Source organism: Dothidotthia symphoricarpi, assembly GCF_010015815.1.
Source record: "Dothidotthia symphoricarpi CBS 119687 unplaced genomic scaffold P153scaffold_8, whole genome shotgun sequence".
Classification (NCBI taxonomy): domain Eukaryota; kingdom Fungi; phylum Ascomycota; class Dothideomycetes; order Pleosporales; family Dothidotthiaceae; genus Dothidotthia; species Dothidotthia symphoricarpi.
In genome coordinates, this window is record NW_022985015.1 from 310724 (window position 1) to 334706 (window position 23983).

At 50.0% G+C, this 23983-nt stretch overlaps 10 protein-coding genes across 10 annotated transcripts; 4 read left to right on the top strand and 6 right to left on the bottom strand.

Moving 5' to 3' along the window:
• Positions 1-16: 16 nt before the first annotated feature.
• P153DRAFT_337853 (heat shock 70 kDa protein) lies at positions 17-2410 on the bottom strand. The gene is made up of 3 exons (XM_033665761.1): positions 2289-2410; positions 1546-2234; positions 17-1437 (listed from the first exon to the last, which is right to left on the bottom strand). Exons 1-3 carry the CDS (start codon positions 2351-2353, stop codon positions 242-244), a joined length of 1950 nt encoding a protein of 649 aa, XP_033524648.1. The 5' UTR covers positions 2354-2410; the 3' UTR covers positions 17-241.
• Positions 2411-3800: 1390 nt separating this feature from the next.
• P153DRAFT_365898 (uncharacterized protein) lies at positions 3801-4660 on the top strand. The gene has a single exon (XM_033667927.1). The coding sequence runs from the start codon at positions 3882-3884 to the stop codon at positions 4485-4487; it is 606 nt and encodes a 201-aa protein (XP_033524649.1). The 5' UTR covers positions 3801-3881; the 3' UTR covers positions 4488-4660.
• Positions 4661-4820: 160 nt separating this feature from the next.
• On the top strand, positions 4821-7395 carry P153DRAFT_365899 (glycerol kinase). Its single transcript, XM_033667928.1, has 6 exons — positions 4821-5163; positions 5222-5408; positions 5652-5857; positions 5910-6237; positions 6289-6984; positions 7041-7395. Exons 1-6 carry the CDS (start codon positions 4874-4876, stop codon positions 7305-7307), a joined length of 1974 nt encoding a protein of 657 aa, XP_033524650.1. The 5' UTR covers positions 4821-4873; the 3' UTR covers positions 7308-7395.
• Positions 7396-9633: 2238 nt separating this feature from the next.
• Positions 9634-9832, top strand: P153DRAFT_288280 (uncharacterized protein; the record flags this gene model as incomplete). Its single annotated transcript, XM_033663590.1, has 2 exons — positions 9634-9749; positions 9799-9832. The coding sequence occupies 2 exons, from the start codon at positions 9634-9636 to the stop codon at positions 9830-9832; spliced, it is 150 nt and encodes a 49-aa protein (XP_033524651.1).
• Positions 9833-14081: 4249 nt separating this feature from the next.
• Positions 14082-14580, top strand: P153DRAFT_215049 (uncharacterized protein). Its single transcript, XM_033662587.1, has one exon. The coding sequence runs from the start codon at positions 14184-14186 to the stop codon at positions 14487-14489; it is 306 nt and encodes a 101-aa protein (XP_033524652.1). The 5' UTR covers positions 14082-14183; the 3' UTR covers positions 14490-14580.
• Positions 14581-14858: 278 nt separating this feature from the next.
• Positions 14859-15692, bottom strand: P153DRAFT_269647 (uncharacterized protein; the record flags this gene model as incomplete). The annotated part of the gene is made up of 3 exons (XM_033662895.1): positions 14859-15302; positions 15350-15445; positions 15525-15692. Coding segments are annotated over 3 exons (708 nt in total), but the record flags the coding sequence as incomplete, so codon positions are not given.
• A 413-nt stretch (positions 15693-16105) lies between these two features.
• P153DRAFT_375058 (uncharacterized protein) lies at positions 16106-17962 on the bottom strand (the record flags this gene model as incomplete). Its single annotated transcript, XM_033669557.1, has 1 exon — positions 16106-17962. The coding sequence occupies one exon, from the start codon at positions 17960-17962 to the stop codon at positions 16106-16108; it is 1857 nt and encodes a 618-aa protein (XP_033524654.1).
• Positions 17963-18297: 335 nt separating this feature from the next.
• Positions 18298-19171, bottom strand: P153DRAFT_356066 (uncharacterized protein; the record flags this gene model as incomplete). The annotated part of the gene is made up of 2 exons (XM_033666619.1): positions 18298-18538; positions 18945-19171. 2 exons carry the CDS (start codon positions 19169-19171, stop codon positions 18298-18300), a joined length of 468 nt encoding a protein of 155 aa, XP_033524655.1.
• Positions 19172-19361: 190 nt separating this feature from the next.
• P153DRAFT_313963 (3-keto-steroid reductase) lies at positions 19362-20975 on the bottom strand (the record flags this gene model as incomplete). Its single annotated transcript, XM_033664900.1, has 2 exons — positions 19362-20858; positions 20906-20975. Coding segments are annotated over 2 exons (1328 nt in total), but the record flags the coding sequence as incomplete, so codon positions are not given.
• A 293-nt stretch (positions 20976-21268) lies between these two features.
• On the bottom strand, positions 21269-23839 carry P153DRAFT_313965 (HET-domain-containing protein). The gene is made up of 4 exons (XM_033664901.1): positions 23489-23839; positions 23147-23432; positions 22961-23074; positions 21269-22896 (listed from the first exon to the last, which is right to left on the bottom strand). Exons 1-4 carry the CDS (start codon positions 23778-23780, stop codon positions 21711-21713), a joined length of 1878 nt encoding a protein of 625 aa, XP_033524657.1. The 5' UTR covers positions 23781-23839; the 3' UTR covers positions 21269-21710.
• Between the last annotated feature and the right edge of the window lie 144 nt (positions 23840-23983).

Genomic DNA, 23983 nt, shown 5'->3' on the forward strand with positions numbered 1-23983 from the left:
GAACATAGTTTGAAATCTTATCATCTCATTCTCTACTCAGGATATCACATTCCATCATTAGAGCACACACATGTCCTCCGCTAAAACTTTTCCCTTCCAATCATGATCGTAATTCATCCGATGCATCCAGAAAGAAACCATGAAAAAGGCTCTGTCAGCCGTGAACTCCAATAACCACCACCCAGAAAGAAGTCTATGCTTGAAGACGAAAGAAAGAAGGCAACGTGACGGAGCGATCCGCTTAGTCGACCTCCTCGACGGTTGGGCCGTCGTCGGAGTGGCCACCAGGAGCAGCGCCACCGGGCATACCACCGCCGGGCATACCACCGGGCATGCCACCCTCGCCGCCAGCACCGTAGAACTTCATCATGATGGGGTTGGCAACACCCTCAAGCTCCTTCTGCTGCGACTCGTACTCGTCCTTGGTGGCGGTCTGGTTGTCGTCCAACCAAGTGACGGTCTTGTCAATCTCGGCCTTGAGCTTCTCCTTGTCGCCAGCCTCGAGCTTCTCATCGACCTTGGAGTCGCTGAGCGTGTTGCGGAGCGAATAGGCGTATGACTCAAGGGCGTTCTTGGCTCCAATTCGGGCAGCCTCAGCCTCGTCCTCAGCCTTGTACTTCTCGGCCTCAGACAACATGCGCTCGATCTCCTCCTTGGACAGGCGGCCCTTGTCGTTGGTGATGACAATCTTGTTGGTCTTGCCGGTACCCTTCTCGAGAGCGGAGACGTTCATGATACCGTTGGCGTCAACATCGAAGGTGACTTCGATCTGGGGTACACCACGGGGCGCAGGAGGAATGCCGGTAAGCTCGAACTTTCCGAGCAGGTTGTTGTCCTTAGTACGGGCACGCTCACCCTCGTAGACCTGGATAAGCACACCGGGCTGGTTGTCGCTGAATGTGGAGAAGACCTCGGACTTCTTGGTGGGGATGGTGGTGTTGCGCTTGATGAGCGCGGTCATGACACCACCAGCGGTCTCGATACCAAGCGACAACGGCGCGACGTCGAGCAGGAGGATCTCGTTGGTGGACTTGGATGAAGTGTCACCAGACAGGATGGCGGCCTGAACGGCAGCACCGTAGGCAACAGCCTCGTCAGGGTTGATGGACTTGTTGGGCTCCTTGCCGTTGAAGAAGTCGGAGACCATCTTCTGGACCTTGGGGATACGGGTAGAGCCACCGACCAAGACGATCTCGTGGACAGTGGACTTGTCAATCTTGGCGTCGCGGAGGACACGCTCGACGGGGTCCATGGTGGAGCGGAAGAGGTCCTGGCAGAGCTCTTCGAACCTGGCACGGGTGATCGAGGTGTAGAAGTCGATACCCTCGAACAGGGAGTCGATCTCGATGGATGTCTGGGCAGACGAAGAGAGGGTACGCTTGGCCCGCTCGCAGGCAGTTCGGAGACGACGAAGGGCACGGGCGTTGGAGGTGAGATCTGAGTAAGAGTTAGCACATGTCCAGACAAATACTGCATGATTTCAAGTCCGCCATTATTTTGGCGTAACCCTGATTGGAGCATACGAGTAGAAAAAGAGTCTCGAACCTTTCTTGTGTTTCCTTTTGAATTCGTTTGTGAAGTGGTTGACGAGACGGTTGTCGAAGTCCTCTCCGCCCAAATGGGTGTCTCCGGCTGTCGACTTGACCTCGAAGATACCCTCCTCGATGGTGAGCAGGGAGACATCGAATGTACCACCTCCAAGATCGAAGATGAGGACGTTGCGCTCGCCCTCAGTCTTCTTGTCAAGACCGTAGGCAATGGCAGCTGCTGTAGGCTCGTTGATGATACGGAGGACGTTGAGGCCGGCAATGAGACCAGCATCCTTGGTGGCCTGACGCTGCGAGTCGTTGAAGTATGCGGGGACAGTGACGACAGCGTTGTTGACGGTGCCACCGAGGTAGGACTCAGCGGTCTCCCTCATCTTGACCAGGACCATGGCAGAGATCTCCTCAGGTGTGAAGGTCTTTGTCTCGCCCTTGAACTCGACTTGGATCTGGGGCTTGCCACCGGCGTCGATGAGCTTGAAGGGGAAGTGCTTCATGTCGGCCTGGACCTCGGAATCGGCGAACTTGCGACCGATCAAACGCTTTGCGTCGAAGACGGTGTTGGCGGGGTTCATGGCGACCTGGTTCTTCGCGGAGTCACCGATCAGACGCTCGGTGTCTGTGAAGGCAACGAACGAGGGTGTTGTGCGGTTACCCTGGTCGTTGGCAATGATTTCGATGCGGTCATCTCTGTATAGGAGTTAGTGGGAATTCTTGCGTGCCAAGATGCAAAATGTTCCTTACCTGAAGATACCCACGCAAGAGTACGTGGTTCCCAGATCGATACCAATAGCGGGACCGGTAGACATGATGGGCGTCAATGGAAAAGTAGTAGGGTATCAAGTAAAGAAAATCGCAGTAGTGTGCTCACAAGTCGGTGACTTATATGTGGGTGAGGCTTCGTGTTGGAGTGGTGTTGTGTATTGGAAAGGAGGAAGAAAGAGCGGGCGAAGAGGTTTTTATTTGGTGGGAGAGCATATTGTTCCAAAGAATTCTACGAGGTTCTAAGAAGCTTTGACCTCCCAGAACCTTCCTGCAACTTCTGTCTGCCCCACTGCGGATGCTGCCTGACTGTTGCTTGGGGCGAATCGCCCGCGTTTTGCAGCTAATGCCTCGATTGCAAGAAATTTCTCATGTTGTGCCGTGTACCGTGCGAAATTGAATGTTTCCTGAGCATTCTTCGCCGCCTCCGCGGCTGCCCTTGCCCTTGTTGGTATGACGAAGGCCACCCCACTTCAAGCGAGGGGCGATTAACCCCACCATATTTGACAGCAACGTTTTACTGGGGACGGTTTAAGGATGCTCACAACACATCTGCGCTGTTTGTACAAGGTTCTGCAAACAAGGTTGCATGAACTGGCAAGGCTCAGCCTTGAGGCAGTGCGCATGTTTGATCCTGCAGCACAGAATGATCTTTCAACGATATTAACATGGTTGCACAACATAAGAGGTAATTTTCACATCGCTTGTGTCTATCAAGATCAAGTCCTGAAATCGAGCATTGGTTGTTGTCAACCTCGAACAAAATGCAAACTTACCTGGAAGCCCCACAAGTCGACAACCAGTCACTGCTATCTTCAAGTACATCGCCTGGTACTATGCACGTCTTATACAAGGAGTTCTGTATAAAATAATTCCACCACAAAACAAAATGTGCTCCACCATTCCCCGCAATGTGAAGTCCAGTCACGTGACGATGTTCACGTTCTTACGTCATATGTTAATCTGATAAGCTTGCTCTCCTGCCCTACGCGCAAGCTTGCTCGACCTACTCCCGCGCCGTCTCCCTTCTGTTTGCAGTTTCATTCCTCTATATCTTGTGCATCCTGTCCTGCGGGTTGTCGTATTCCCTCAACTTTTTCAGTGACCAAAATGCTGCGAAACGGCGCGTCACGCGCCGTATTGAAGTCAATCGCGCCGGTTGCACGTCCCGCCGCGAGCTTCCAACGCACATCTCCAACACTACAATGGACAACACAATTTGGATCGTGGGCCGCGCGGAGGCCTCAATTACCACGCATGGCTCAGCCAAAGCCCATCCAAGCTGCTATTCTTCGCCGTAACTTGAGCAAGGACCAGCTCAAAGCCGAAGAAAAATATTCCCATGAGAAGCTCGAAGCCAGCCCTGAAACCGTTTCTACGACTTCTTCGGTTCACCCAATGTTCTCTGAAGTTAAAACCGAGACACCAGAGAAAGAAGTCGATATGATGGCTGGTATGAAGCATGATATTGTAAGTCTCTGCTCTCAATTGTGTGGAACTTGCGGCTGAGAAACTTTCCAGGGTACAGTCAAGGACACCTTTAGCCTCGCGGAGGTGCCTCGGGAAGCAGTGTACATGGGACTTGCTGGAACCTTGCCGTATCTCGCTACATCGCTCTCAACGGTATACTGTTCTTGGGAACTCAACCACAGCAACGCTGGATACGGTTTTATGATATCCGAAACTACAGCTACTCAGATGCTTCATCTGCTTGAGCCAATACAACTAGGGTATGGGGCTACCATTCTCTCATTTCTTGGTGCGATCCATTGGGGACTCGAATTCGCAGGGTTTGGAGGTTACCAAGGCTATCGTCGCTACGCGATCGGAGTAGCCGCTCCGTTGGTGGCTTGCTCGACCCTCTTGATGCCTATCGAATATGCTCTTATAAGCCAATTTTTTGGCTTCGTAAGCCTGTACTATGTCGACACGCTGGCATGTAGAAATGGCTGGACACCAACCTGGTACCGCACGTACCGTTTCCTCCTGACGTTTATTGTTGGTGCTAGCATAGTCGTCACACTCATCGGCCGAGGAGAACTGCCTGATAGGGTTCCGGGGGCTGTCACGCGCGCGAAGGTGCTTCGCGAGGGCAGCGCAGATGCACTTGCAGAAGAGGAGGAGGCTCGCATGGCCGAGAAGAAGAAGGCGGCGGCCAGTGACGATCGAGGAAAAGAGTAAACATTGGCGTCTGAGAGTAATTGTTTGCAGAGAAATTGGCAGTTGTCGACTCAGCGTCTGAGACCTTTAGCTATGTAAAAGCCGTGAGCCGCACAGTCAGAACAATATGTGTTTGTTCTGGAGATGTTCTCATTGCCACTCTAGCTTATCCAATTTTATGTACATACGTTTCGATGATCCCTTGCGTTGTGATGTGGATCTTGTGTTGCTGATCGGCTTCCCATGTTCCGCGACCCACTGTACTGATATCACAGATGGAGCCGCACTGGGGCGTGGCATGCCGATGGATTTCTAGCTCCAACTTTAGGCGCTCCTGGACGTCGAACGAATTGAAGTATTCCGGGGCGGCTTGCCTCATTCAGGTTCAGCGGAGGCTCAGCGTGCACATGACGAAGCTGGGCACATGCTCGCCTGCAGCTCAGGTTTATGTTGTTTCGACCCCTCCGCTCCCCCGCTTTCGAGTACACGCGCGCATCGTCTTCCTCGCGAACAACCACATCTGCCAGCATCGCCAATTGCACGCGACGCGCGTATTGCATAATTCGAAAATCAGGCGGAAGAATTCAGCGACTACATTGCGACCTAGGATTTCCCAATTTCTAAGAATTTCACGAGCAATCGTTTGCAGCTTAGAGGATCTCGGTGTATCTACAGCACCTACGTTCAAGCGCAACAGGTATGCAGGTTATAAGCCAACACGTCGTCAAAATTGGTTGCTGATCATGATCTCCAAGACACAACCTAAGCAAAATTTCTAACATGGCGTTTGAAAACCTGTCGGCGCAGGATCCTGATCCGCAACCCATACCTAAGGAAGAGTTCACGGACTCATCGCAAGACACTCAGCTGGACGAAGAAAAGCTGAAGAACTTTTTTATCGGCGCAATCGACAATGGAACCACAAGCACGCGTTTCATAATAGGTACCATACTCCGATCACCGCGTGCCTTGTTCTGTGTCAAGAAAGATATACGCAACTACGCGTGGCGTTCAATTGATCGTATCATCCTCCAGACACAGACAGGCGTCGCCGGTCTTTTTTAACCGGAGTTGGACTGACCACTTGTAGTATGTACACTCCGATCGCATCGCATTCTCCGAAGAAAAATTGGGTATATGCATACATCTCGAGAGCAAATACTAACGTTATCTCCGGTTTTCTAGTTCGATGGGATGGGGGAACCGGTAGCGCAACATCAAATGGAATTCAAGCAATACTACCCTCAGTCGGGCTGGCACGAACACAACCCCAAGGAACTCGTCTCGACAGTCAAGGAATGCATGGACAGGGCGACAAACATTTTCATCGATCAGGGTCACGATGTTTCGGACATCAAGGCTGTCGGTCTCACAAACCAGCGTGAAACAATGTAATACATTCCTGGAAGACATATAGTCAAGATACTAGCTAACATTTGCTAGAGTAGTTTGGGACACAGCTACTGGAGAGCCACTATACAACGCGATCGCATGGCCTGACACGCGTACCAAGGGACTCGTTCGAGAGTTAAAGGCGCGAGAAGGCGCTGATGAGTTGCAAGACATATGTGGACTTCCTCTATCCACTTACTCCTCTTCGGTTAAATTGGTTTGGCTTCTTAACCATGAGGAGTCGGTTCGAAAAGCTTACGACGAAGGTCGACTATCGTTCGGCACCGTGGATACATGGATATTGTGGAATCTAAACGGCGGCAAGGAGAGAGACGTGCATGTCACGGACACCACTAATGCTTCCAGAACCATGTTCATGGTAAGTCCTACCGACTAAAGCAAATTTATGACATGAAGTTAACCATGCCAGAACTTGCACACCGTCCAGTACGACGATAAACTCCTTGAATTCTTCAAGCTAGATCGAACGAAGCTCAATCTTCCTAAGATCGTCCCGTCGTCATCGCCAGACGCCTTTGGATCTATATCCACTGGATTACTGAAAGATGTCCGCATTGCAGGATGCTTAGGAGATCAATCGTCGGCTCTCGTTGGCCAGCAAGGGTTTACACCTGGGTCTGCGAAGAATACGTACGGAACTGGGTGTTTCTTGCTCTACAATGTGGGCGAGGAGCCTGTAATATCTAAGCACGGACTACTTGCTACAGTCGCATATGACTTCGGCGGCAAGCGTAAACCGGTATACGCCCTCGAAGGCAGCATAGCTGTCGCAGGATCTGGTGTAAAGTTCTTGATGAACAACATGGGATTCATCACACACTCGCACAAGATCAGTGATCTTGCAGGGAGTGTGAAGGACAATGGAGGGTGCATCTTCGTTACTGCTTTCAGTGGTCTCTTCGCACCGTATTGGATTGACGACGCCAAGGGCACTATATTCGGAATTACCCAGTTCACCGAACGAGGTCATATAGCGCGAGCAACACTCGAGGCCACATGTTTTCAGACCAAGGCTATTCTCGATGCCATGGAGCTTGACAGCGGGCATAAGCTTAACATGCTTGCAGTCGATGGTGGAATGAGCAACTCCAATCTGTGCATGCAGGTAAGCATGGTAATCTATCTACACGATTGAAACATATAATTAACCAAACTTCATAGACACAAGCAAACATTATCGGCATCCCCGTCGACCGACCAGCCATGCGTGAGACCACCGCTCTGGGTGCCGCCATCGCCGCCGGCTTCGCAGTCGGCGTGTGGAAAGAGTTTGACGAGCTCAAAGAGATCAACCAGAAGGATCGCATGATCTTCGAGCCAAACATCAGCAAGGAAGAGAGCGCGAAGATGTTCAAGAAGTGGGGGCGCGCTGTTGAAATGTGTCGCGGGTGGTTGGACGCTGACGAGTCGAATGGGGAGTTCTCATAATCTTATGCACATAGTCTGAGACATAACACTTATATCCATACCACACGGCTTGTAGCAGTTATCTAGTGATGAAACCGATTTGGCCATCTTGTAGCATGATCTTGCTTGCTCTGCAATGCCACTGTAAATATGATTGCGTGAGATCTCATCACAGCATGCCACGGTTCACCAATCTACTCATGATTATCAAGTAATACTTGCCTGCACGGCCAATTTATTGTCTATTGTTCTGCTTCCCGACACACTCCATTCCAATGCTCCATCGTATATAAAGTCACATCTTCCCCATAGCGGGATGGAGCGATATTAAAGCTTCGCGGTAGTATTGATGAGAATGTCGAAGAGGAACCATCTACTATCATGCGAAATGTTTCCACCGATATAGAAACACCTAATACCTGTCCCAGGGAAGATATATACAAAAACTGATAAACAGGCTGCGATGATGCTTTTCCTGGTATCGATACGAGTTTCAGTGCAATGCTATACAGCAAAATGTAGTCTGACTTCATCCTAGGCTATGGTGCCTTTGAGAAGTGATTTTCCGGCCTAAGTCATTCTTGCTTCCTCGCCTTAATGGACGATCATAGGTGATGTGAGAAGTCTAGATGGAGAGAACGCAGGGCATGGCGAAAACCCTAAGACGGAGACAAAGAGAGCTAGATCTCAACATTGCCAGGAAACTTAATGCCACGACTGGTCAGGTTCCATGACATGAAGTTCGATGTAACCCTTATTTGAGCTTTGTTCTGTTTGCATCCAGTCATAGATGATGCTCGGATAAGGGCTTACGACGTGTTGAATGGATTCGTTGCAACAAGCTATTGGTAGGCTTTGCGTCCCGGGCTTTTGAGGTTTTGAGAAGACAGAGCTTAGTGATTTGTCGGCTAACCGTCATATGTCTACGCACCGCTGCAAGGTACAGTTACGTGCCAAAAGAAGGTTCGGTCGCCAAGCCGCGAACTGCAGGCTTGCGTCACGTATCCCGATATTGCAACCACCTCTCAAAACGCCTTCACTCTAGCTACCAATCTAGTTTCTGTTGACAGCCACAACTTCTGATCTAGTACTGTACATTATTCGGTGCAGCCACGCTCTGACTAGTAGTGGCTAGCTCTTCTTTTGTTTCCGTGGGACTTACGCTGAGTTAGCGAGGACTTGAATTCGGGCTATGATGTCAATAACAATAATCTTCGGCTGACTCGCGGGATTGACCTTCGTGATGCTCTGCTGCATGTCCACATTCTTTCTACCTTTTGACATTACAGACACATGCGTAGATGTCTAAGATAGGATGGGCCTTGCTCGGTGGACGTAAATTCGTGTTTATGGGGGGATTCGTGGAAGAGCTGAACTTGACAGGCTGGCTCGAATTGACAGCTACACGTTGTAATCTGTGCGTTGGTCACGTCGCACAACCGAGTTCAGCTCTTAGATTGCGGGATGACATCGATAATTATTAAGTATTGCGCAACGTCCAAATCGCGGGTGTAAGTTGTTTCAGTCGACGGGGAAACGGGAAGCTGCGCAATACGAGACGCACGTCGGCAGATGTAGCTTCGACGTTGTCAAGAACGTTTTCGTTTTCGTTTTCTACGTGTCAGAGGATCACTGACGCGTCGAGACACGTAAAAAGCACCTTGTCGATTGTTTCGCAAAGACTTCTGTAGAGACATCTCAGACGTTGGTGGATCATGGCCGCTTCTGCAGCCTCAATGCAGGAAGCACCCCAGCGCATCGGGAGCTTGGAGTTGACCACCCAGGAGCAAGGTTCAACGGCGCAACATCTCTACATAGACAGCGCGGAACCACAGACATCCTTCACGGTGCAGATTAAATGTGGTTAAGAAAACTGACATTAAGACGAAGCCGCCGACGGCACTATTCGTCCAGCGATATCCGCCAGCGATGTCCACTTTCTCATCACATCATCTTGATCATACTTTCTGACCTTCTTCGAATTAGCCAAGCCACAGTTCCACCCGCACGTTGCCGGACAGGGATGTCTTCAAACAAACGTCCTTGTAAATCTCAAAGCTTGACCGTAGCTGGCTAGGCAGATCATGGCTACATATACAATTAGTCGGATGCACGTCAGTTGAGCGTGCGTCAATCCATGACGGATTCGGGTACCTGATTCGCGCTGACATTCTCTAACCATCTGTTATGTATATATACGACCACGGTCCGGTGCCCAACGTCCTTATACTTCGAACGACCCAAAGAAATACAGTTGTCCTTGCTCTCTGATCCAAACTTCATCCTCTTCTCGGGCCTTGATACTTCACTTTACCACAGCCCTTCTGAAAACTCATTTCAACGCACAATGTGTGATTATACTCAAGTACAGTATAAGTGCAGTCACCTACGCTACGTTGTTCGAGCTTGGTGTACCAAATATCAGGAGACGCACAAGAGATGTCCCGCGAATGTTGTAGCAATGTAAGGATGTGTATTCATACTCAAGAGCAATTTCTAATGGCTATACCAGAGAATACAGAATCGACGAAGACTGCGGTTCGTAACACCTCTATCAACTTCTCATCTTGGATCGACTCTGACTTTGCCCCAAGGTGACTGCAAAGGCTCGAGGAGGAAAGCACCGTGGTGCTAGACGACATTTTCAATTTTCTCCTTCCTGATTCAGCTGTATTTTCCAGCAAAGGCGCACTCGGCACGGCATGGAGCTGTATGATACCCCAATGGCATAGTTTCGAACTCAACAACCTCATTTCTTAAACTTTAAAGTCTCCTGGATTTCTCTGTCTGCGCTTTCGGTTTCATTAACCCATGGCTCCGTTGACGGTTCGGTATCGTATCGGACGATATGAAGTTGCACAACCTCCCTTGTAACACCATCTCACCCGTCGGCCACAACTCCGACACCCTGACACTATCCGGCGCCGCTTACGCACTACGACCATCGAGCTGTGCGGCATGCGTGCCGCGGGTTAGTGGGATTCAACTGGTACGATGTATCATAGCCCACCTCGTCACCAGTTAACGACTTTTCGCCGAACCACTCTATCCGCGTAACGAGCATCCCGGTACGGCACGAACGCGGCCGATGGAACGCCAGGGCTAGAATGTTCTTCTACAATAGAAGCGCGACAAGCTACGCTGCTGGCTGCCGGTGAGGATCCTCCAACACCGGTAATGAGTAATGGTACAAGCGCGAAACTAAGAGGCGGTCTTGTCATGGTGATTCGGTGGCATTCTGAAACCTATCCACAGGTGGAAAGGGACACGCACACGTATGCGAACATTTTGCTTTGCATGCCAGGATTAGGTGCTTGAACCACACCCTCCATAGAGACTCATGCACGCCGTCAAAAGGGTTGAAGAGACTGGATCCAAAACAACCCTAGAAAAAATGAGTTTCATTAATTAAAAAATCCAACCAATGACATTTTTGGTTACGTTCAGTACCTGTGCCTCTTTGAACTTGCTTTTCGTTTGACTCTGGATGTTCTAGCCGTAGCTTTCCGTCAGCGCTCTGTAATGGAAGTGGCTTGTGATTCCAAGTTTCAACTCTCGAGTCTCAAATCATGTATACTCCAATCTACACATACTTCTCATATACCATGTCTAATTTCGTATGATTATCTGCCACTCTGTACGTGTATTAGCTAAATCTCACCATACGAATATGCTGATCATTAGCTTTCTGACAAACCAACTAGTCAGCCTCATCAAGGCTAACTGCTCAGTGAGACCCTGGTACACCTCGGCTTGTTGTAGAGAACAACACGAGAATTGGCAAGGTGTAGCATCTTATCGATGTCCCTGTGCTCGAGGACGAGACGGCCTAGACAAATATCCCTGCATTTTTCGTGGCGTCCACGTGGTGTACAAATCAGCATAATCTACCCGGCGCATACGTAGGCCGGCATTCGCATACAACAGGTCCGAAAACATAAGTACCCAATTCTGGACTAAGGTTCGCAGCCCAATGGCAAGTGGGGATGATCTAGACGAGTCATGACCATGTAGATCACCGTTGGGAATGGCCTTAAGGGGCTGAGATGGTTTCAAAGTTGGAAAACAGGATCGCCAAAGGGTCCCAGGGCTTGACTGTACTGTGAAATGTCTGCGCACAACCCATTAGATTCCATCGGGCATCAAGCGTTCTAGAGCGTTAGCTGCTTCGATGCTTCCCTGCCATTGTGGTCTCATTCTCCCCCACGTTCGGGAGGTTTAGGTAGTATGCCTTGCCAATAACCTTGCAAATGACTATAGATTCCTTGGAAGTTTCCATTTGCCGGGCCGCACGGTCAAAGTAACGCCATTTTAACAAAGACTGAAATCTTGCCACCTGCAGCGTTGTTTAAGGTAGACTTTCCGTCTCCCCGCGATGTGCTAAGGATGAACGTGGCGCTGAGATGGTGGTGTTCGGAGAAGCGCGCATAGGGCGATCTTGAATCTTGCAGGAAGACCGTTGAAAATTGTCCGTGAGCTTCGAACTCTGATTTCAACAGATGACCAGCCGTTTTAGGGAACAAGCGCGGATGTTTAACCGGGGCCGTTATCATCGAGTGGAACTTATTCAATTGCCGTGCGTCCACTGAAGCGTTGACGTTAACACTCATGCAAGTGATAAATCGTGCTACCCGCATTGCAGCTGGATCATGTGCTACTGCATTGTGTCGCGCCTTTGCGCTTTCGCGCTTCCCGGCGGATCGCTGGCCCGCATCCAGACGTAGGCGCGATACGGAAATACGGACCCAGAATTAAGGCAGCGTCTCGATTCATTTTCTCTTTACAGCCTATTAAGACGTCAAACTCTCAACTTACGAGTTTGGTGGTGCCGAAAGTCAGGAGAGTGATTTTGGCTACGCTTGCTGATCTATTTCCCAATCATCCTCCTGTCAGAGCGTGTATACCTGCTTTTCGTAGCTGGTTATTGAGCACGACTTGTTGTACGTTCTCCGTTCGCACACATATTTGACTGGGAGTGCTTGTCAATATTGCAGTGCTACACAGAGTCGACGCTGATAACAAAGATATATTAAGAGCGCATCGCAGGGCCCTACATGCTCTCTAGCTTATCGGGTCGGGCCGAGCTGTCAAACGTATTCAGCGAGTCCAAGCACGTGTTGTTGTGCGTACTAAGACAGGGACGGTCCGACTATCAGCACTTTGCCTTTTCTATCTCTTCTATGACATCGTACCGCAACGCCAACTCTCGCGCGTGGAAGGCTTGGCAGGGCAACGTTTTCGCCACAGCCAGCTTCACAGGAGCCTCTACCTTTGCCCTGTGATTGGTCGCTACTAATGTCCAATCACAGTAGGTATTGCAGTGTCGCTCTCAATTCTGTGGGACGCCAAGATGCCCATTGGCCTTTCCAAGAAATGATACAACGAGTAAGCCGCTGTACATATGCGCATAGCCAAGGGATCTCGCACGTACACATCTGTTAGTTCTAATGATCGCTGTCGAGTGACGTTTCTCAGCCATGATCTCCTTCAATAGGCTTTAAATAGGTGCTAAACCTCCCAGTACCGGATCACCATGGATTGCTACGTAATAGGTTTACTGCTAGCAATCGTTGAGCCAATCAACTTCACAAGAAGGCCCTGAAGTTATTGTGGCTCAGTAACTGCGCCACAATATACGCCGGCTGGGGGTAAACCTACTAGGTACGCAGAAATCCATGGTACTCACACAACCCCTTTCCGTGTCAGCTTTCCCACATTGGGACAGTGAGCCTTTTGGGTATCAATAGACACAAGGCCTTGGTCTCTGACGGTCTAGTCGTCGATCTATCCGCGGGCGTTGTTGAAAGGATGGCGGAGTTTATACCGACGACCAAGAAGGCACCACCCCACGCGACCATCCTCCGGACTTCCACTCTGAAACGCCAGCCGGAGTTTCTTTGCATTTGGATTCTCGGAAGATCTTCGTAGGATCCAATGATGTTACGGGAACAGCCTGCGTTTTGCAAACTCTTTTCCATCAACATCATCTCTTAGTACGTATTTATTCATCCAAAGGCATCTATAAGGCGTTTGGCGCGGAGGATGCGGCCATCTCCGTTAGCCGCCTCATACCGTTTGTACATACAGAATCACTGCGTCAACATATCCTTAAGCTGAGTCCAATCCATATCCCGTTTCCCCGTTCCTAGAATGGATCACTACCTGCGTGTGTTGGGCCGCGTTGCTGCCAGACCCACTTAACACCGAGTGACTCCTACCTACCCGCTGCAGTCATCACCAATTCGAGACTCTATGACGGTCTGAGCTCTCTTCACACAGCACCATACCTTGATCACTATCCAGAAGTTGTATCAGCAGAAATACGGAGAAATCCGAACCCGTTCTCAGGCGTCCATCATACAGATCGTCATGATGAGGTTCTAGACACCATTCGCCTAGGTCACATAATATAAGCAGTGAGACGGGTGGATCATAACCCGTAGGCAAGCGCGGAAGCTTATCTCAAGCGTGGTATCTGGCTTCCCGTGAGAATGATTGCTCAATTGGTACTCCGGTATCAGAAAATATCTCCTCCTGAGTGTTTCCGGTTGAACCTTGTACGAAGGACATCAGTCAGGACAAATAAATAAACAACGATTAAGACCTTCGAATACGAGAAATAATCATACGTATTACTTAGCTAAACATCGCCATGGGCTGATAACAAACCTGGTCGTGGAACAAAAACATAAAGCACATTCAGACGATATCAACAGTGGCATGATATGATGATCTGCTGTGATAATGCACTCCATCCGACTAACAGAACACTTTGTCTTACAGTCGATTATGGCAGCTGAATTCAGTTAGAAGAGATGTTGTCAAAGCCATGCAAGCCCATTATAACTCTTACAGCACAATTATCGCATTTCCCCCAACCACACACATCATTACCCTATGCAGCTCTCCAACGCACATGTCCTACCGTTCAAGTCCTCTAATAACCCCTCTCATCTCTCCTCTCATCAAACCCATCTTTTCTTTTTACACCTCGCTAGACTTTTGTTTTTTCCATTATCATCCGGTCCATCCTTCTTGATTTTCAATTACTATTTTCTCCATCACCGTTTTCGTCCTCATCATCTTCTCTGTCATCTTTTTCTCTGTCACCTTTTCTCTATCGCCTTTTTTCATATGCTTGTTCCTTTCGTTCTTTTGAATCCTTCCGCTGTTCTTTTTGAATTCTCCACAGCGGTTCGATGATGCGATAATTGAGTTGCAGCAGAGGCGCATATTCTCTCACATGTATAGTGGCTGAGACATAGTCCTGAGGTACCATTATTGATGTTGATGAACATAAGAGGAACCTCCCAAAAGATGTTAAAAGCAATGTTGTGATTTAGATAGCGCGGTTTAGTACATACACCAAAATCTATAATACCAAAACTTAAATGGCAATGTTCATATTCTCACTATCTTTCTTCAGTTCCGTTAAGGGGACTTCTACTCCCTCCCTCTGAACTGGTCTCCAAACATCTCTCCCAGGGTCCTCCTCTGCCTTGTCCCTCCCGTCTCTCCCGCCAAAATACCCGTCGCAACGCCCCCTCCACCTTCTCTCTCCCTCTCCGCGTCAAGTCGGGCCCTCAAGCCCTCGAATCCGCCCTTCCTCTTCTCACCCACCACCCACCCTGGAACACGCCAACTCGCCGCGTACGGCAGTATGTCCCGTCTGTAACCAGTGCCAACCGCCCAGCCGACCGCCGCAGCGAGAAGAGAGCCAGGGAACTGTGAGAAGGCAAGTTGTAGTGGAGCGAGGTAGGATATGGATTTCGAGGTGAGGGTCAAGCTGCGGGCGAAGAGGGAGGTAGAAGATGTGGGTGTGGGTGCGAAAGGCGAGATCTTGTAGCGGTAGGTGTATGGGATTGCGGCATAGTAGTTTGCGAGAAGGGCGAAGAGCAGAGGAGTTGGACCTGCTGGGAGAGTATTTATGCGGCCGAAGGACAAGGGGCGGAGGACGAATGTAAGGATAAGTGGTGGGAGAACGGTCGTGTAAGGGAGGGTTGAGAGGAGGAAGGACTGCCATTGTCAGTATGCGCATGGTAGATGGTGTTTGGGAGACTTACGGCAAACTTTCTACTCCCCCATAGTCGCTCGACAACTCGTAATTGATAAAACGTCAAGACGCCAAAGAGGACCTCGGTGGAATTTGTGAAGCATAGCTGAATGCGAGTGTTAGCTTTCTGCAATCACATCCAAGGATCTCCTTATATGACCCCTCCCATATCAAAGTATTCCTACCTGCCATGTTAGAACACGCCAAAGCTGTCCATATTTGAAGAGGTGTGGAACGACTTGGAGATGTAGGTAATATCTCGTGTCTGTGAGTGTCGCAATCAAAGCGCCAACGACGGTCGAGAAGACAAGAAACTGCGATACGGGTGCGTTCGTGAAGCCGGAGGAGATCATCGTGTCGAGTATTCTTGGCCACGGGGGTGCATGGTGTTATGGAAAGCTGTCGGGTTGTACTAGGGATATGAAGCGATCACGATGCGGAGTTCGGAGGTGCCACAATCCATGTCACCAACGTGGCGGGAAATCACGTGGATCAACGTCTCTTGACAACAATTGAAACTTGAACTTGTAGTATTCGGATCGGAAGTTCTCCAATAGTGCATATGATTGAGGGACTGCGTGAGCAGTGATATTTCAATAGAAGTGCGAAAGTAGTAAAACAGCCTCCCAACCCATGGTGTCCGTCGTGACCTCCTTGCGGAGTAGACCCAGCCTTTCTTATTACAAGCAACGCCCAACTTGCACGATACCAAACGCCGTGCAGAAAAGCAAGGATATCAACCAAACAGAATAACTAGGCCGTACAATCATTTGCGCACCCGCTCCCTTGATCTTGACCTTGCTCTCTTGCTACTACCAATCTTTGACTTCATCCTACTCATGAAGCTTAACTCATCCTCCTTGGCATGGAACAGAAACTCCCTCCCCTCTGCCAATGGGGTCGATGGCACAGTCTTAGACTTTTTCACTGAAGTAATGCTTTCTTCGTCGAACTTTATACGGGGAGGTGCTGCCTGCGTCGATGACTGCGCCTGCTCCTGCCGCTGAGTCCGAGTCAGTCGATCAATGTCTTTTAACCAAGCTTGTGGATCTGCTTCGGCGGTTAGACGACCAGGAATATTAGACGTAGAGCGAGGAGGGGCCATGGGAGCCCACTCTGACGATAAAGACTCTGTTTGGGCATGGCCGAGAGGATACACATCATGTTCTGATTGTCGCCGAGATGGCTGTTGCGCGTGACGGAGGGATATTTTCTCGCCTGGAATGCTTGTTTGAGCACGATGGCTACTTAAGCGCGGCGGCGCGATTGGCGATGCTTCGACGATGGACCCATGGCGGCTCCCAGCCTTTGGAGCGGATGTGGTCGAACCATGGCTCGATGAAGGACGCGAGGTGTTCACGATCCTGCTTCCGCCCGTTCGGTCAGGATGATACAAGCCCCTCAGTTCTTCATGACGAGGTGCCCGTGGCATTGGAGCTACTGTTGCAGGACGCAACGGAGGAGAGGGAGGTGGTGCATCGAGTAAGGACCGAGGTGGTCTCATGAGATGATGTGCTTTTGAGCTGCGTATAAAGCTTTCCCCGTCTTGAGCATCCTGCTGAAAAGACGAAGGAATTTGCGGCATATCTGGAATGGGAGATTCCTCGAGCTCTAAGACCCTCACCGCTGACATGCGCTTCTGGAGGTCCTGCGTGGATCGGCGATTTCGCTTGCTCAGCTCATGAAATCTGACCGAACGTTCCGAGGTTGTAAGAGAGTGGATAGACTGGTTACCTGGCCGGGGAGGCGAGTCTGCCTGGCTGTAGTAGTCGGAATCACCAAAGTTGCTAGTTGAAGGTCGCGAATCGTCAATACTTTTGATGCGTGATGGACATCTGGCTGTACCATCCACATGCCCGTAAGGGCTAGAACCAGTCTCCAAGGCTGTTACCCGGCCTTTGAGATCAAGTAGCTCGTTCTTAAGAGCTAACTTATCCTCTTGAAGTTTGGTAATAATCTCGGCTGCTTCCTTAACAGCGGCTTCCTGGTTCTCCCAGTGCGCCGAGCACTCCTCGTTGATGGCAATGAGTTCCTTGTTGGACTCTCGTTGTTCGTTGAGCTCACCCTGCAAGCGCAGCATTTCCTTTTCCATATCATCCATCTGAGCCTCCAAGTCTTCATTCTTATCCATCAGCTTGTTGTTCTTGTGTTCCAATGGCTCAAGCTCTTCTTTTGCCTGAGTCACCTCGTGCTGCAGTTTAGAGTTGTCCTTTCTGAGCAGCTCTACGCGCATGTTCGTGGTCATGAGACTATCCTTCAGCCTCTGTATCTCGTCCGTCAGCTCGCGATTAGTCTTTCCGCGGGGTAGTGGAGCATCGCTTAGTTGTCGACGGCGGACTGGGGAAACAGGAGCCGTTTGCTCTTCGCTAAGGGCGTACTCCATGAACATATCAGGCGATAGTTTTGGAGTCTCTGTTCTGGCGGGGTTTGAAGTAGTCAGAGCTGGGGCTCTCACATCGATGGGTGACGGAATGGGTGCCTTGTGCGCTCTTCGAGCATCGAGTGCATCGCGCAAGTACTGTGATTGTGGGTTGATTACGCTTTTTCGTGAATTTACAGGTTTTCTTGCGTCGGGTGTATAGGGTCTGTGTGAGGAATCGAATGAGGATTCCGATGCCGACATGGTGTGTGCAGGGTGTGTCGGGAGAGATAGTTGTCGCCGTAGTGTCTGTCTTATACACAGTCCAATCAGAGAGGCTATTGTGATGTTGCCTTGAACTGTTGTAAGACAACGTCTTTGTTCTCACTGTACAGGTTCAAGTCCAACCTCTACAAGATTATAGGTCCCAAGCTCCTGTGCATTCACAACAAAACTCCTACCCCAATAACTGACTACGGCCTCGAATATGTATAGCGGGGCGTTCGAAACACCGAAGTGTTATGGAATACGGGCGGGGTATGCTGGCGGGCCGTGTGGTCGACTTAGAGGCGGGGAGATCGTGGTCTGTTCAGAAATGTCTATCGAATTGTTGAATCTCGAATCGTAGTCTCGCGAGCGTAAACGGGTGGGAAATCGCTCGAGAGAGGATCAGGCTTAGGGTCCATGTCTCGCGTCGCCAGTGTCCAGGTGAAATGATCTTCCCGGACCCAGTCCTGCGCGTACTCGTAGTTGTGGTTACTGTCGTAAATTGTGCAATTCGACGCGAAGACAGGCGGTGAAAGTGGCAGATCCACGTCACTAGAGTAGTCGGAGATGGCACTAGATACAGCAGCCACCGTCTAGTTCCGCAGAGGAATACCAGAACATATAATTGCTACGCGCGACGAGGTTGTGAGAGCGATGAGGGAGGAGTCCGCACGCAAGACCTTCGAGATCCTCTCCTCGGGCATTTTTAGCGAGTCAGGCCCCCCTTAGAGAACGGGGGCACGACGGCAAAGGGCCACTTGGCGCTATCCACCGCAACGGCTGCCACTCCTATTGGTTCCGCGGTAGATCTGCGCATGCACAGCGCGCATATCCCGGGATTCGTGCAGATGGTCCCTCTCCATCACGAACACTTCATCGTCATCATGCACACAATCACAGGTGGGGTATGTTGAGGTGCTTCACTTCGCTTCATTACTGGACTCCACTCATGTTATCGTAGATGCAGCTGGCGGCGTACCTTATTGGCCTGCCCCGTCGCAATTCCCGTGCGGCGCGTTCCTGACGCCATGCCAAACTACATGCAGCTACAGCAGTCTGCCGAGGGGGGCTCAGGAAATTGAAGCCCAACTCCTGACCTATTTTCGACCAGGTGAAATGGCCGTCCAGGCCATCCAAGCCATTCACTGATGCGCGCCATTCATTGATGCAGGTTACTGTATGATGACTCTCAGTGCACGCTGGCATGTTGACACATCATCACAATGTCCACGGACAGCTGTGATGCGTCAAAGCTTTTACCTCATCGTGGGTCCTCCCGAAGACCCTGCTTCGCCACTGCTGCAGGTGAGCCTAATGATCACTTTCGCGGCCTCAACCATGGTTCAAACAATGGGCGATGCGTTTGAGAACTACATTAGGTCCCAGCCTTTACGCTGTTCTCCTGAAGCTACCCTTAACGGTGGGTTCAGCTGGCGTTAACCTCTAAACTACGACATCTCCGCATGAGACTACGTGCTCAAAACGCATAGAAAACGAGTACAATATATATTACACGTGAATATGAATGCGCAATATGTGTCTGCTTCTAGTTGGCATACACACGGATGTGAGTGTCGAACCAGCCCCGCAGGTAAGGTACGCTGTCGAGACGTATGATCAACGCCACATCCACACCTACTCCATTTCAACTCCCAATCCAGCCACGCGAAGTCGGCCTTCCCACTCAATCCGCAGCTTCTCCATCTCTGCCCAACAATTCTTCCCTGCCTCTTCAAACCTCTCCTGACTCTCTTTGGTAAGATCCTGTGCATGCGGATCCCTCCCTTTCCTCTTATGCTCGCCCAGCTTGCCTCCCCAGCCCCATCCAGTAACCTCTGTCCGCTCTACCCGCTCTTGCCCTCTCCAGTCTGTTGCACTTCCCCACTTCCCCACTCCTTCACGCTCTTCCATTGCGTCTAATGTGCTTTGTGACGCAAGCGTAAGCCAGACCATGGCACACGCGCCCTTATCCACGGTGGTAGTGTGCCATTGACTGCCCAAAAAGCGCACAACATAGAAAGTGGCGAGCATGGCGTATTCGAGGATGAGAGGGAGGTACATGATGGCTGTACCGCAGATACCAGGGTGCGTGACGTAAATGCGCGGTTTCGTGGTTTTTGCGGAGGGTTGTGGGTGGCCGAGATACTGATCTACGGCGGCGGATGTGGAAGGCAAGACGGAAGTGATTGCCAGTACGTCCGTCAGTCGCTTCGAAGATTCATAAGGTACTACAGAAGCGATACCCTGCATGTCGTTGACGTCGAACGTGTGCTCGTACGCTTCCAGGCTGCTGACCCATATTATTCTCCCTCTTGTGTTTGAACTCTGAGGGTGCCTTGCTAAAAGCGGCGCAAGGTAGTGTCCAAGAAGATAGTGTCCAAAGAGATTGGCGCAGAAAACCTCCCCTAGAGGAGGTTCTTCGACCTTGCTCTCCTTCTCGCCACGCGGTAACTGCGGTTTCGCAAGCCATCCTTGGCCTGAGATTTTGTAAACAGGCCAGGTAAGCCCATTCTTGAACCCCTTGAGGATTGAGACTATCGCCAGAGGCCAGTTGATGCCCGTCCAGCCACCAATGCCTGCATTGCAGATGACTGTGTCGAGTTTTGGCGTAGTCTCATGTAACCTTTTACACAACTTCTGCACAGAAACCAGACTCAGCAAATCCAGGCGCTCCTGCCGAAAGTATACACGCCCCTGTAATAGCTGCGTGATGCCCGGTAACGAAAGTTCGTGATCGCGACACACTTTGCGCAGGTGTGCTTCTAGCTTCTCGATCGTCGCATTGCCTTTTCGTTCGTCGCGCGTTGTGATTATGAGGACGAGGGATTCAGATTGGGGGCGCGTCTGCAGGAATTCTTCGATCAGGCGGGTTCCAATTCCAAGCCCGAGACCGCTGTCAAAACGTCAGAGTGTTCATGAAGGAGTCTGAGACACGCGTACCTATTGGCGCCTGTGACCAGGACATAAAAACCATTGTCGGGTTGGGGGATGTCTTCTGAGAATGCCATCTTTAGTTGATGTGAGATACATGTGAAAGCGGCTTCCAGATCCTAACTCGCTTGTGCGTAAAATTGACCAATCAAGAAAAAGCTACTCTGATCCTCGAATTGGTAGTTGGCCATTCGACGAGTATTGGAAACAAACGCGTCTTTTGATCAAGACTTCTACTTCAGATGCTGAGACACATAGTGAGTGTAAATAACCCTTAGCCTTGTCGTGACTTTTTCTACACGCGCCGCAAGAGTACGGCGCGCGATCACGTGGATCAATGAAGTTTGGACGCGAGCTAGTGCCAGCACCATCGCAACGTTTCAAGAGGTCTGAAGTTTACCCTTTCACCACTCATTCTTATACCATCTGGAATCACTACTCCCATTGCCTAGGGAAAGTACGCTACTAACGGTAAGCTGGCGTTTACAACTTTTGCATCCCTCATATAGCTTTTCATTTCCTCTAAACCCTCTCTCTAATTGTAGCAGGTGACTACATGAACACTGTTACTCACTCATCTCCTCCAGTTGGCAGCCACGTCGGCTTCTGCCTCACAAAAGCTATGGGGCCTACGAGAATGAGTGTCAATTATGTGGGTGGAATGTGGGAAAACGCCGTAGTGCGGGATGTGGATTATCCAGCGAAGTTCCAGACTTGGAAGCATATGAGAACCTCTGTAGATTCCAGTCGAAGCTTCAAGCATCAACAGGTTGCAATAACGAGACGTTTGTTCAGTCGTCTTAATCTGTAACTATCAGATAATTTCCAACCTCGTCTTGCTCCACCCTGTCCGATGCCAGTCCGTATCACCTCCAGTACCAACGTCGACTCCGAAGACTTCAAAAACTCCAATCCGCTTGTAAACTTGCTTCTTTTCGGACACTTGTTCGAGGACTAGGCCATGTGCATTGAACCACGTGAGGCCGTGGTGGATGTTCTCGGGGATGTCGTCCTCCTTGTTAACTGTGCAATCTAGGCACCAGACTTCGTCCAAATCTGGTACCTTGTGTTGACCTATGTCGAAAGCGAAACGAATCTTAGAACCTCCAACCGAGGTTAACTGCACACAATCATCCGGTATCTCTCTCAAGTCGCATATCATGGTTCTCTTGAGTGGTCCGGAAACTATCAAGGAAGCTGATGATATCTCGCCAAACGGGTTTGTAGTTGACGGTACCGCCTCGGCGTGAAGGATATCCAGCTTCAAGTACTTGCGTCGACGAGTGTTGAAGGTATCCACATGGTTGGAAGAAGCCCAGCTCCATGTTGGTGTGAGGTACTGCGTCGAAAGTTGTACGGGCCCATAAAGCCATTGATTCTTGGACCACAGCAAGCCAGCAACCAGATCACCTTTCCAGAGACCTGCAACATATTCGTCGTTTGTTCGAGATTGTACAATGTGTGCAATACCTGACAAAGCCGGAAACATGTCAGTCTCGTAGGTCAACTTCTTCTCGGAGTAGTCTTGAACAATCTTAAGCCACTTGTCGTAGTCCGTACTTCGCGAGTGTTGAGTTGTTCCATAGACTAGCCGTTTACCATCATGGTTATTCCAGCCGTAACAGGTAACCGAAGTTGATTCGAAAACTGTGTGCGTATCGCACTGAAAAACCATGTCGATAGAGCTGAAATGTAGCACGCGCGGAGAAAGGAGCAGCTCCTGGAATACCCACCCCCTACCAGTTAAGTACATCGCAGGATCAACAAACGTATCACGGATGTGTAGAGCTTGCTTGGAATCTCCATATCCCTGACAGAGCTGAACCTGCAATGGTAGACACTCTTGATCTACTCTGACGAAGCCTCGGAGGCTGTTTTTGCACGAAACAGCGGATATCGTAAGATATGTGTTCGAGTAGACATCGCACATTTGCAAGCATTCGTTCGCCCAATCTTCTTTGCTGTCTTGGATAATACACAAGGAATCTATCCATATGTATCTGGAACTCGTCAGCCAATGTAGCTTTAAAACAGTGGGCTGATGGTAATAATCCACATCTATACCTTATTCGTAGTAGTCTGGTCATCATGACGGCATCTTTATATAAGGTCGGCAGAACGCTCAAAGGGAAGCTTTGGGTGAGGGTTTGGATGTTTCTTGATGTGCACGTGAAGATCCTGCGAACAACAACAATTTAGTAAAAGTCTTTTCAATACAAGCAACAAGAGGAAACTAAGACTAATACATACAAATCTTCGGAATCTGGAGGTGTTTTACCCCAGCAGTGACTGAGAGTAACGTATTCGGCCTTCAAACCGCGGCCTTCGATCAAACGAACCTGGTCCGGATCTTGGGATGGAGAAACGTCCAATACACGAGTTGGGAGCGGTGAAATAGAACGACCACGGCACTGACTATGACTTGATTCGCATTCGTGTATCCACGATTGGATCTTGCTGATGGCCGAATCGGAAGAGCGGTCCAAGGCCAGTTCTCGACCGATAATCTCACGTCCCAGTAGACCAGTTGGTGGTCCTACATCGCATTATGAACCATGAAATTAAGATTGTTTATGAACTGGTTGAGCATACCTGGTTTTGAGAAAACCTCAAAGATTTTCAATAGCCTGTTGTCGACCCGAAGGCAAAGCCATACCCCGAAGTCATCGTCAGGGTGCTTTTCAATGTGAAGTCGAGCAGACTGGGTCTTATCGAACACAGAGACGGTGCTCCCGGCCCAAAAATACTTGCACAAACGGCACCCAAGTGACGCAGACTCCTCCAGAGCCGCCCAGGAGGTATGGTAAGCCTGGCCTTCCGTCGTCCGCATCTGCTCATAAGAGAGCGAAGAACATGTTTCGCACAAAGAATCCTGGTCTAGCATCTGTGTGTTGAAGTTCCGAGTAGCAACTCAGAGAGTGCTGAGTGTAGGAAGTAAGAAACACAGAGGAATGCTGACAGGCAGCAACTTCCAGATGGGGCCTCTCGGTTAATCGAGATAACAGCAGCGAACTCTTGCGCTAGCTCGACAACTACAAGTAAGATTAGCGTAGAAGTCCTAGGCCTGAATTTCTAGATGTATACGCC